This window comes from Clavelina lepadiformis, chromosome 1 (genome assembly GCF_947623445.1).
Source record: "Clavelina lepadiformis chromosome 1, kaClaLepa1.1, whole genome shotgun sequence".
NCBI classification, from domain to species: Eukaryota; Metazoa; Chordata; class Ascidiacea; order Aplousobranchia; family Clavelinidae; genus Clavelina; species Clavelina lepadiformis.
This window is the reverse complement of record NC_135240.1, coordinates 19,368,390-19,381,164: the sequence shown is the minus strand read 5'-3', so window position 1 is coordinate 19,381,164 and position 12,775 is coordinate 19,368,390. Positions and strand designations below refer to the sequence as shown.

The 12,775-nt window shown below is 35.1% G+C and overlaps 2 protein-coding genes across 2 annotated transcripts; both read left to right on the top strand.

Moving 5' to 3' along the window:
- The first annotated feature begins 1,554 nt into the window (after window positions 1–1,554).
- On the top strand, window positions 1,555–9,729 carry LOC143459951 (large ribosomal subunit protein uL3m-like). The gene is made up of 10 exons (XM_076957275.1): window positions 1,555–1,787; window positions 3,200–3,316; window positions 3,395–3,929; window positions 5,322–5,611; window positions 5,800–5,891; window positions 6,288–6,386; window positions 6,530–6,690; window positions 8,701–8,884; window positions 9,377–9,518; window positions 9,605–9,729. Exons 3-10 carry the CDS (start codon window positions 3,805–3,807, stop codon window positions 9,709–9,711), a joined length of 1,200 nt encoding a protein of 399 aa, XP_076813390.1. The 5' UTR covers window positions 1,555–1,787; window positions 3,200–3,316; window positions 3,395–3,804; the 3' UTR covers window positions 9,712–9,729.
- Window positions 9,730–10,445: 716 nt separating this feature from the next.
- LOC143459303 (alcohol dehydrogenase-like) lies at window positions 10,446–12,685 on the top strand. Its single transcript, XM_076956398.1, has 8 exons — window positions 10,446–10,600; window positions 10,708–10,873; window positions 10,973–11,105; window positions 11,212–11,372; window positions 11,476–11,585; window positions 11,838–12,020; window positions 12,137–12,286; window positions 12,468–12,685. Exons 1-8 carry the CDS (start codon window positions 10,505–10,507, stop codon window positions 12,576–12,578), a joined length of 1,110 nt encoding a protein of 369 aa, XP_076812513.1. The 5' UTR covers window positions 10,446–10,504; the 3' UTR covers window positions 12,579–12,685.
- Window positions 12,686–12,775: the final 90 nt, after the last annotated feature.

Genomic DNA, 12,775 nt, shown 5'->3' with positions numbered 1-12,775 from the left:
AATAAATTTAGTGTAAATACCGATTACTGTTATAACTCGTTATAAGAACAAGAAGGGCAAGGGTGCAAAATAAATCCACCAGGGGGGAACCAATACAATTAGGTTGGCAAATAGCTGAATAAGTGGAGACAAACCGAACAAGTCTAAAATATGAATCAAGTCAAGTCAAGTAAAGGCATTTATTTCACGATTTTTTTGACATCACAGTCTGCACTGTATCAAGTTGTACCCATTCATTACGGCTGTTTCTGTTAAGCATATTTCATATTATTGCCTTGGAAATATATCATATTTTCATATTAATATAAATATATATAGCACCAATTTTGGCTGTTAGGGTTACTCTGAGATTGATTTGAGCTATGTCAAGTATTTTTGGACAATTGACTTGTGTCATGTCAAGCTATTTAAAAACATGACTCAAGTTGACATGATTTTTCACTGATGTGCAACTGAGGACTCTTTTACTTATCCATTCCCACATTAGGATTGAGGAATTATGCCATAAATTCTCTGCGGCCCATTGAATTATTTCAAGTGACAATACGGCCCACTATAATAAAAGGTTGGACATCCCTGAGCTAAACAATAGTTGAGCGATGAGTTCCTCAGCGCTGAGTTGAAGTTGTGCAAAGAAGACTTTTCTCAGTCCGAGGATAATGATTAGGGCATAAAGCTATAGCCTACCATACTAAATGGTTTAGGTTTTCAATAAAAGCATTGTCATTTGGGATGACCTTGAAACTTGGCCTATGCATGCTTCAGTGGAGCAAGTCTTGCACTGGTGGCCTCGACTTGTCTTGCTCTGTCGTACTTTTTATGAGTTAGGCTGAGTTATTTACCGTACATAAGCATTCTGAATATCTAGTAGTTTGGATTGTTTCATTATTATAGTAGAAGTCGAGTATTACGGTAATTTTCATCTATAACCGAATACTTGTTAAGACGAATTTGGTGAAAAACTACAAGTGCATGCGTGTATAAACTAATAAACTTGATGATGATGTAAGAACAGCTTACTGGTGCCACCTGGCGCTACATAATTTCGCATTTTTATTTATTTGTTGTGAACGCGACTCCTTGCGCACCGAGTATGGCACGTGCTCACGTCACAAGTCACAAATCATTTACGATTTGCGCTACAAGCTACTTTTTGCTCTGTTGCGGGCCTAAATACGACCAAAATACTTTCTCGACTTCGTTAATGTAGTGCTAAATGCCGTTGTTTGTAATTATGCAAACTGCAAACTGGTGTATTGGAAAATAATACTACGGGCACCTCTAAGCACTCTGGGTATTCTGAGTTCCCTGGGTTCATCAGGCTCCTTGGGTTTATCCCAGATTCACTTGATTTCATTGGTTAGTCTTAAATTTCATGGGATTTTTTAGATTTTCTTACATTTCTTGAAATTAGGAGTAAAACAATTACAGGTTTAACTAAAACATTAAAAAATCTTTGCTTCAAGGAACCACGGAACCCAGGGAACTCATCGAACCCAGGGAACTCATGGAACCTATGGCGAACTAAGAGTTGTTAGAAAGATGGTTTTCTGGCCTTGTTTTCATGAAGTGCGATGAATGCTGCTGAGCATTGTAGTCCGAACTTAATGTAGTGAAGTCCCTGTTTTAATTTGACGATTTCAGAAGATACAGATGTGAAGATAAAAAAGTTTGACATGCAGATAGATAAATCTCATGTGGGCTGTTGTCACACTTTTCAATAGGCTATAGCCTATAGGCCTATGGATAATAGAAGGTTACTCTGAAGAGCACTTTCACTTATTAAGGTGTCTTATTTGAACTTAAGTTCCTTATTGAATTATCTGACTCTATTGTTGCGTGCGATTAGAATTCTCTAACCTTCTGTCAGCCGAAGGGTTTTCAAATTACAACAGAAATAGTTTACAAGAAAAGGTTTTTATTGTAGGTGCTGTACAGTTTCTCAATATTACAAATAACCAAGAACATAAATAATACTACTGCTTATAAGATGTTTAATACATGAGTTGCAATCACCATAACAAGCCCAAACAGCTCATCTGTTGATTTCGGTGATTCACGCAGTTAATGCTTTCTATCTCGATGGTTCACTGGACTAAATCCCCCTCGCTGGTAGAAGTACGAGCTTATAAAACGTGAAAGTGATGGGAATTAAAAATTTTCGACAAGAAAGGCGCTGCGAGTTGTTGCAGCTGTAACTGGCAAAACAATATTTTGACAATTAATGTGAGATACATGTAGTTAAAGCTGACACATTGAGACATAGATAAATAATGAGTGTTGCAGTTAAGAAGCGGGCATTTCCAATAAAGACTTATCAGCACAGATGCTAAAAAACAACCTGCGGGAACGTACTAAAAGGAGTGTTCAAACAAAGTTATTCAGAGCAAGTTTCCAAATATCAATCGACAGTTGAAGTGTTTGCCAAAAAACAAACTCCTAAACTTCAATCAATAACTAGAAAACACACTTGCAAGAAATGATGTAATGACATTAAAAAATACCACCCAGACCGCTACAACTCAGCGTTTTAAGATTTTGTATACATATCGTTTCAAAATTATGCGCCATAAATTATTAGTTATTGTATGTATAAATATGAGAATACATATTTATTTCAAGGATATTTAAAATGCAGCATCTATTTCACCGGTTACCGAATTCCCACAAAGCTCCTTCGTTGAACAGCTAGCTGGTTACACAGTTGATGTAGCCTATTCTTGCTTCGGTAAACGGTGGCGGGTGAAGTAGACACTTAGTTCTATTTTACCAACTGCCATTCACTGAAGTAAGAAAATACGAACGTGGTAAACGGCAATTAGGCTAGTCTGTGTCAAAATTAATTGAAAACTAATCCCCACCAACCTAAACTCTCATTATCTCCTGACTAAATTCGATCAAAAATAAATTTGGATAAAAAAAGAAGTCAAACAAACCTTTTCCGAGTTACCACTGCCCATTTTTTTGGATGAAAAGATTTTTTTGTTCTTATATACTTAACAATGAAAATTGTTGACCCACGTTGATTCTTTTTTAAATTACTAACGTTCTGAGCATTGGATTGTAAAGATTCTGCTCAGGATAGTTGCATATGAATCCCTTTACGCTATAAAAAAATATTTTAGAAATATGTTGTCTAGTTATTGTTTTACAGTGCTTTTAATCATTTATTCATTCATCTTATGAGTTGTTTGACCAGATTATGAAAATGATGCATTCTATCATAACAATGGACTGATTGCTCTCTCAGAATAGCGTACTACAGAAGTGTGGTAGCTTGTACCTTGTAGGCACCATTTTGTACCAAATACCAAAAGTAAGAACATGCAAATAGTATCTCGCTTTTTTTAGGAACATTGCACTGTTTTAGGTTGTTTCTTCTTTCGTTTCCTAGTCTTCCTTTTTTTGAGTCCAGACCGATGGCAGCCCTGAATATAGGCGATTGAAAAAATCTTGCCACCCAGGCAGTAATTCGGAAAGGGTCTACAGCAAGATTCAAACCCAAAACCTCCAGCATGTGAACCCTATCGTTAACCACTAATCAACCGCAGTGCTTTTTTCCCCTCATCCAGAATGAAAGTGATAAACCCATCAGTGAAAATCTCACTGTCAGCATGATTCACCGCAGTAAGATTCAGCAATGGACACTGGTGAAATAGTCACTTTGTATTGCTTATTGACCAATTTTCATAAGAAAATTACTGTTTACTCCTAAATAAATACTAATGCACTGTATGCTTGGCTCACATACATGTTAACTATTTCATAGGAATAATACTCATTATTATTTGGTAGTAAATAATCATGATTAATAAAAAAGTTTTCAGAATGTTTTCAAACAGATTTTATTCCTACTCCTTATATTATGTTGGTAATTGTTTGAGATGTCAGAGAGAGTACCATGGAAATAGAAGCTTTCTTGCTAAAAGGTACATGGCAATATTATATAATTGTTAATTACGCTAGATATAATTCGCTGGTCAATGGAAAAAATATTTTGAGGCTATTTAATATGATTCTGAAAGAATTTTTATATAATATTGATTCTAAAAATATGATATTTTCAGGCTTTTAAGATATTTTCATTGTAATAAATTATATATTATACTGTAGCTTTAAGTTTATGTTTGTTCAACAATTTACAATGCTTTATCTGTAACACTATGGAAATACATTATGCAGTAGATGCCGGTTAATAAATCCATCTTAGACCCAGCCAATTTCTGCTTTAATTAGCAGTATTTTTATTATCCAGTGCACCTAGACCAGCAACAGAACAATGAACCCGGATGGTACCACACAGAAAAATATATCATAATGGTTGTTTAATTTGAAATGTCTTTCTAAGGTGAAAATCTATTTCGGTTTTCACAACATTAAATACCTCCATATCTTTATCATGCCAATATTGATATGTCTGAAAACAGTCAGTTTCATTAGAATGAGACATTTTCCGTTTGCAAATTCAGTGTACATAAAATTGAAAATAGTTTTATAAAATTATGTCTGGGTTTTCTTAAACCAGGGATTTTCCGATGTGTTTTAAATTGGAAAATTCTGACCCAAGGCAAACTTGATTCATTAGACAAATGGATTTACTTAACGACTTTTGCTGTATAAGTATTGAACTTAAGCTTCAATGGACAAACTCATTACTTGAATGTTACAGGATGTTTGTATAACTATAGCAAAATTTTTGTACCCTCTCCTTTTAAGCTTTTTGATTACTCCCCTGTCCCACTGCTAATATTTTTAAGCAGTAAAGCCCCACAGTTCATCTGTGCTTTCAGTTGACCCTTAAAAACTTATAATTATTCTTGGAAAGTTTTGCTCTTTCACTGAAATATGAACTTTGTTAATTATGTACATGTGCAAATTTAGTTACAGCTAGGAACTCTCATATTTCATTATTTACCTCAGACCTTTTGAATTTAAGAAAATTTTATTCTTTTAAGCTTGTACCTTCCGATCTATTTTTGAACATAAGTTTGTTAATGTTTGAAATTTGTATGCATAAAAAAAATCTGCACAACATAAAATGTCCAAGACTCCACGCTGTTTGGTTGAACCATTTTGGAAAAAATGGACATAAGGTTTCAATATATCTAAAAATACAGTACATTGCTTTTGGAAAATGCAAGTCACAGATAAAAGCATTTAGTCCTGTTGTATTTGTTTTAGAAAATGGTCATAAGGCAATCTAGTTTCAGTGTAAAAATTTGTAAACGTAAATTGTCAGGTGGGCTCATTGTATTAGCTGCAAACATAATAATTTATGACAATGCTGCTTAGTTACTGAGATAATTTATGTTTGTGTTTAGATATCGTCGTCCAAAAAAGAAATTTCTCTATGCTCCTGTGGAAACATTGCATGCTGTGAAACGTAGAGAAAAAGAAATTGATCGATATACTGACAAATATGGTGTGCGTTCTGACAAGTTCATACCAAAACATAAATTGCCTGCCCCAAGATGGCACTGGGACTATGATTTAACACAAGACAGCACAGCATTTATAAAAAGCGTTGCTGGACAAATTACTGCTGAATATAATCAAAAATTAAACTCACCTTTTAAAGAAGATGAATGGCCAATTCAATCATGGACCCCAGGTATATTTGCAGGTTGTTTAAAGTAATCTGCTATGGATTCAGTTTGCAAAAATAAGCTTGAGATGTATACATGTTAACGAAAAGGTTAGGTGGAAAATGTGTTTTTGCAGAAAAGGCAGGTAAAATTTCATCACAATATTGCTATGATTCCGATTATTCTGCATCTTTTTCCTTTATTTATTTTGTAGGCTCATACAGATGTGGAGCCATTGGTATTAAATTAGGAGTTCATCCACTGTGGTTTAAAGATGGAACTTACGCAAATACTACACTACTACAGGTTAAAATAAACTTTCTAAACGATACATATCCTGTACAGTACATTAGACCAATTCTACTTTCATTTTGCTCAACCTTTGGAAACAAAGCTTGAATTTCATGCTAAAAAACAGTAAACATGGAGCAACTTTAAAAGGCAGGTCGCTAAACTGAGCAGATTTTGCTGTTTGTGTTATCCTTAAAAAGTTACCACAATATACTATTTACAAAATTATTGTGTTGCATTCAAATATTTAATTAAATTATTTCTTTAAATCTACTTTCATACTGGTAGAAGTTTTGCATGAACTTTCCACATTATTTCTCATGTATATATAGTGTATGTGTTTTTTTATTTTAGAATAAAATTTATTTTTTTAGTTAACTAATCTAAATTTTAAGTTGGGTTTTAATACAGATCACAGATTGTCATGTGATAAAGAATTTTTCAAAAGAAGAATTCAACAACAAGAAAGCAGCTGTTTTAGTTGGTGCAAAAAATGCAAGCCCTTTTTATGTGAGTGCTGTATTTGCTTTAGTGTTATTACATTGAACACACTTTTAAAAACGATTGTTTATTGCCATTGCTGTACTGTTATCATATTTTATTATAATTTTCTTGTCGACATAATTTCTTATAATGTAATTTTGTTAATGAAGCGCACTGAAAAATACCATGAGTTCTGCCTGGAAGCTGGTGTCCCAATTAAAGCAAAGTGCTTTCGATTTTATCTGAGTGAAAATGCAGCTTTGAGGCCTGGTACGCAACTCAATGCAATGCATTTTAGAACTGGTCAGTTTGTTGACTGCACAGCTATGAGGTAAATAACTTTACAACTTAGAAGGAAAGTTTTGGTACATTGAAGCACTTCAATATACTTGATATTTAATTTTAATTTCTAATGTTACCATTTAACAGAAATTGCAGTAATTATAGTGAGAACTCAAAAACACTAATTACTTTTACTGTTTTAAGGGGGTGTAAGCCTATATAAAGCTCTATGTTGAACAATGCAAAGTACGATTTGCATTCACTGAGAAACGAGCCCGTTCACCTAACTTAGTTTTTGTATCCACCAAGACATACGATAACATAGCTAAATGCCGTATTTTGAGAAAATTCTCTTATCTGGAATTTTTACGTCAAACGCTTAAACTTTTAAACAAGTTTTTTCCTTTCATTTCGACAACATTTTTCAAAAAATAACATTCAAAAAGACTTTGAACCATAAAATGTCAACTTTAGTCTAGACCCACACTCAGCAAACGTCATAACAACAACAAACCATCACACATTATACTCGTATGCATGCTAAAATGGAATTACTTCTACTTTTTCTATAGTGATGTCCAGCATGCAACCTTCATCACAATCATCATGTTGCCTTTTCAAAACTGCTAAAAATCCTATAACAGGCCCTTCAGCATTGGTTCTAAACATTGTATGTACCATGGGTCAGTTTGGTTCAGGACAGTTGTGTCACGATGCTCTCGAAGCGGCAGACATTGATAACATGCATATTTAAAGCATTTTTCTTCTGACGAAATGTAATCTTCAGTTCGACCTATCTTAAGCTACATCATTTTTTAAAAGCTACTTGTACATCTAGAGCATCGCTATTAGTGACCTTCCATAAATAAAATTCAAAATCCATAAAATTGTTTTGTCACTATTTGTGGCAATTCAACTGGTATAGCATATAATACCTGTTAACACATTTTCCTAATGGTAAAAGAAACACTGATAAAATTTTTGGGTTGATTGGAAAACTGGGTGTTATGCTAAGTGATAAAAATTTGTCCAAGGCTTTACCTACTCACCCCTCTAGGCAAAAAAAGAAAAAAACAAACTTTTGTGACAGATGAGAACAAGAGGGAAGAAGTATATACAAATGTGCGGCCCAATGGTTGTGTGAAGTTGTAGTAAACTTAAAGTTGACGGCGACTTGAAAGTATTGCATTTACTCAAGGCAGGTTTGGTCAGTGGTGACAATTCAAAAGGTTTTAGCACATCAAATTTTTGATATTTTCCTTTTCAATTTGGTTTTGCATAAACTACAGCAATTAGTGAAGGAATATGTTTATATCAGGTTTTTCCTGTAATAAATTCACTTAGTTTAGGTTCTAATATAGTTGCAGCTAACAAGCATTGTTATACACACAACTCCAAAATTCAATTGTAAAAAGCGGTTTGGAATAACACTAAGCTACATTTCTGACATTACAATATGAGTGTAAGGCTGTACATATAATAAGTTTTTCTTGACGAAGGTCTGTGCTCTCTGAATGCTTTTCTAGTTTTTCAATTTTTTGGTTATCATTTTCTCTACTCCACTGGGTTTCCTGCTCTTTTAAAAACGCTGAGTACATCCAGTAGCAAATTGCATGTAGTCCATTATTGGCACAGTAGTTGGGACTTGGGACCAGTGCTGTAACCAGTCATTTTTTTAAAGACTCGACTCAAGTCAAGTTATTTGGGAAGTTGACTTAAGTCAAGTCAAGTGACTAATTGGATCAAGTCTAGTCAAGTTAAAATATAATCAAGTCAAATCAAGTGATGCCATTGTAATAAATCTAATTTATTATACAAAATGGTATAATAAATCTAATTGTCTACCGAGAGCGAGACATAGAGATAGACAAACGGATAGACACATTTATCCTTTATATTGCGGATCCAAGGCAATTGGTCTGAAAGTTAACAGAACATTGTGAACTCTGCATATATTATACACACAAGACGTTTTTTGTTTTGCACAGTGTTGATGATATGTGGCTTACAACAACATTTACCATTTATTGTAAATCTTCATAAAGAATCTTTTTTTAAGCATTGGATATGGTATGGCTGGTGTAGTCCAAAGATGGCACATGGCAGGGGGTCCGGCTGGACGAAACAAGCACTGGCAGAGAAGGGTTGGTTCAATTGGCAGTCACATAAGAGGTTGGGTCCAAAAAGGCAAAAAGATGCCTGGCCAGCTTGGAGGAACATATGAAACAATTCGAGGTTTAAAGGTAATAGCATTTTAACAGTGTTATTTGCATCAAAAGTATGAACAACAACTTAGGTTGTTTGATCAGTTGCGTCGATATGCAAATTAATGTATCATTTGAATTATTACTCATATGCAAGCTAACGTTATGTGCATTAAGATTTTGTTTGCCTTTATTAGCCTGTGTTAAGTATGTCTTACTTTTTTGACGGTTGAAACAATGTATATTGTCTTCTCCTTGATGCTAAAGTGTAAAAATTTTCGATCATCTTCTCATTAAGCATCAGCAATTAGTAGTGACAGTACTGATATACTAATGTGTGTAAAATCAGGAAATGCAATTATGCGAGACACGCTACGATATTATTCATAAATCGAAATAGCCACGTTGGTTTAATTTATTGCAACTGCCGTAACCTTATTGTGTCATCGCGTACCGGCAGGAGGGTGCAATTAGGTGTTGCATGGTATTTTTTCAATGCAATCATCAGTATCATGCCACAATCATTTACAGGTGCTACGGGTAAACACCAGATATAATGTGATATACGTGAAAGGAAGAATACCAGGTCATATCAACCAGTTTGTTAAAATAGCCGATTCTTCGTTACCTCATTATCGACCAAAAACTGAAGAACAAGCAAAGAAGCTCATAGGTTTGTGCATGTAGTCGTAAGCGTGTACAAAACCGATAAAGTACACTGGCCAAACATTTTCGCAACTAATAAGTTTTTCTGCGTAGGGCCATTTCCTTGCTATATTCCGGAGTCAACGAACGAAGACCTACCTGAAGAAATATACGATGATTCAGTTGTTCCTTTACATGCGCCCTCAATCACCTTTTCTTGAAATAAAATTTAAAGTCTACTTATGGCCGTCCGATTGCTTTGATATTAGTGATTTTAAAGATCAGGTTAAAAGGTATAAATGAAACATACATGCTTTTGCAAGAAGGTAACTCAGACAAGGTCGTTAATCACTCGGAAAAACAAAATAGCTCTTGCAAATATTATGCCAACATGAATTAAGATGTTAAAATTCTTTCGACGATTTCTTTTGTCGGATGTTTGGTAGAGTTTCGTGATTACTGATTTGCAATGACGGTGTCACCATTTCAAACGAGATTGCGAGCACTGCTATTGTCGCGAATGCAACGCATGATGCATGCCAAACTATATGGTTAACGGTTAGAAATGGTAACAAAAAATAATGAAACATGTCATGTAGAGTTGTAGATTACCAAGGGATAAGTTTCGTCTTGGAATACTAAAAGAATTTAATGCTTAGAATGTTTTTATTCACGTGTGCCTCGTCAAACAGAGAAACAGCAGCCACCAAAAAATGTACTATGGATATGATCGCTCATTGGTTTGGACAATATCTGAACCAATGACATGCAAGTATGATGGCTCGTCAATCTAAAGTCTAAACCAATGACAAGCAACGTATGATGTACGGCTGGGAAAACGTTCGTACAGACTTGAATAAAAATTGGCATGAGAAACGTTAATATTGACATAATGTTGATGATTAACCGATAATTTTTGAAGTCCTTACACGATGTTTTAGTTAATGAAGTGCTGCTCAGTGCACCACATTGAATGAGGATTGCTGTAAAAAGTTTAGCAGGTTTTGGCTGCAAATGATGAAGCGTGCTCAAATAGTTGAACCGTTGAAGCCCCTTCTAATAACTGAAATATCTATTCCTAAACCACCACAGAACGGAGCAGTAATTAAGGTGTGTGGTGTGGCCAAATTATGTGTATTTGTAACCTTGCACAGAAGCATTTGCAATATTTTTCCCAGGCTAGGTATCGCGCAATTTGTAACTGAAATGTTTTGCAGACATGCTTCAGTGGTATATGTCACTCTGATTTGAACCAGTGGCGTAATTACATAGACCAAGGCGAATTCAAGAAGCATTTTACAGATAACCCAAACTATGTTCTACCAATAGTCCCTGGACATGAAATCTCGGGTGTTGTATATTCGCTCGGGGAAGCATCCGCAGGTATAAGAGAATAAAAAGTTGTATTACTAGAGATCAAGTATGTTTGAAAAGATACTTGCAAGTCCAAAAGAATATCTTGTTTTTTAATTGCGTATACAGAAAGCATCAAGGTAGGTGACCGCGTGGTAGTATACCCGTGGATCGGGTGTGGTACATGCGGATATTGTGTCAATAACAATACACCTTTGTGCGACCGACGACACCACGGCGTGGGAATCGGAGCACCAGGAGGGTAACTATATTAGGTTTTGACACATGGAAAATTTATGTTGTAAGATGACTGCGCACTTCCATGAACATATTTTGACTTTTTTGCGTAATCTCCAATAACTGTGTAGTTACGCAACATACGTACAAGTTCCTGATACGAAGTTTATAGTCAAGGTTCCGGATTCTGTGCCATTAAATGTCGCTTGCATGTTGCCCTGCTCTGGACTGACAACCTATAGCGCTGTAAAGGTTGCGAAGGTTGCCGTTGAAAAAACGACACTGTACAAAGGTTATTTACAACAACATCATTCAATATTTTGTAATTACCTGGAAATTGACCTTGCCATTATAAATAAATAAGTAAAGCCAACTTTCTCTGTGTTAACATTCAGGAAAAGCTTCCCTGCTCGTTATTGGTTCGGGTGGGCTTGGGCTTTGGTGTTTACAATTAGCAAGATCGCTTCTACCCCCAACAACGAAAATTGTTGCTGCAGATATTAATGTATTTTGATAAATTTTTATTTTTAATGTATCAGAGTTTTAATGTACTGTATAGTTTTTCAAAATTTGACATGCTGCGTGCAAAGAAAATTTTGCGCAATTAATTAAAAAATTGTAGATAGAAATTCTTGGTGAAGTTCCAAATAATTGGTAGGGAAACTTTTGATTGTCTTGTTTGAATTGACCTTTGTAACTGGAGAACGTGAATATAAAAATGTATACGAAAAAGTAAATTATCAAAAAAATCTTTCAGGAGAAAAGTTTAAAAGTTGCAAGTGAGCAGGGTTTTGAATGCATCCATTGGAATCTGGAGATGACTAAGGAAGAGGCGTCAAAGATGGCTGCATCAAAATCTTACGATGGCTCCTACGACTGTGTCATCGACGTTGTAAATTCATCATGGACTGCTGAAAAAGCTTTTGGATGCTCACATAGGGTATAAGCAACATTTTTTTAATATCAAGAGTTATAAATCGGTTATCTACGTGATCGGTAATGTCATACTGTAAGTGTGTGTGTTCAACTTTTCTTACACTGTCCACTGTGTTGCAGGGAAGTACCATCGTGATGGTAGGTTTGTTTGGGGGAGCATTTAAACTTCCTTTACCCCAAATGGTTCATGGCGCCAGAACTCTGCAAGGGGTGCTTACTGGTGTTTTGCCTGATCTCAGAGAGTTAGTGCAACTTGTCGAAAAGAAGAGTGTAAGTCGCAACAGTTAACAAAACAACTTAAATGCATAGTATAAAGTACCACCCTCTTCACAGGCATTTTGAGATTCTGGGTATTTTTCTTAATTTGTATGTTTCCATTAAATTGTTCATGTTTCAACATAAAGTTGTTATAACTTAGTTCAATCTTAACTGTGCTCCAAATTATGAGCAGCTCACTCCACCACCTATTATTTACTTCTCCTTGGACGACGCTTACGAAGGAATGTGCCGCTTAAACGAAGGAAAACTGCAAGGCCGTGGGATCATCAAATATGACGAATAGATCTACTGATCAAGAGGATTCCGACAAAGCACTATGATATAAGCCTATGTTTTAAAGCTTTTTCGGTTTGTGTTACTGCAACGTAATAAATGAAAAAATCGATACGTTTTCCAACTGTTGGTATTAGAGATTTTGTTCATTCTAAGAGTATCTCTTGTTCACCGGGAGATTATAGGTCAGAATTAAGTGACAGTAAA

Coding starts and splice junctions, on each gene's coding strand:
- LOC143459303 (XM_076956398.1), top strand. CDS start 10,505: ATGATGAAGCGTGCTCAAATAGTTGAACCGTTGAAGCCCCTTCTAATA. Junction 11,373..11,475: donor AAAAACGACACTGTACAAAG/GTTATTTACAAC, acceptor GTTAACATTCAG/GAAAAGCTTCCCTGCTCGTT. Junction 12,287..12,467: donor AACTTGTCGAAAAGAAGAGT/GTAAGTCGCAAC, acceptor AATTATGAGCAG/CTCACTCCACCACCTATTAT.
- LOC143459951 (XM_076957275.1), top strand. CDS start 3,805: ATGATTAATAAAAAAGTTTTCAGAATGTTTTCAAACAGATTTTATTCC. Junction 5,612..5,799: donor AATTCAATCATGGACCCCAG/GTATATTTGCAG, acceptor TTTATTTTGTAG/GCTCATACAGATGTGGAGCC. Junction 8,885..9,376: donor AAACAATTCGAGGTTTAAAG/GTAATAGCATTT, acceptor AATCATTTACAG/GTGCTACGGGTAAACACCAG.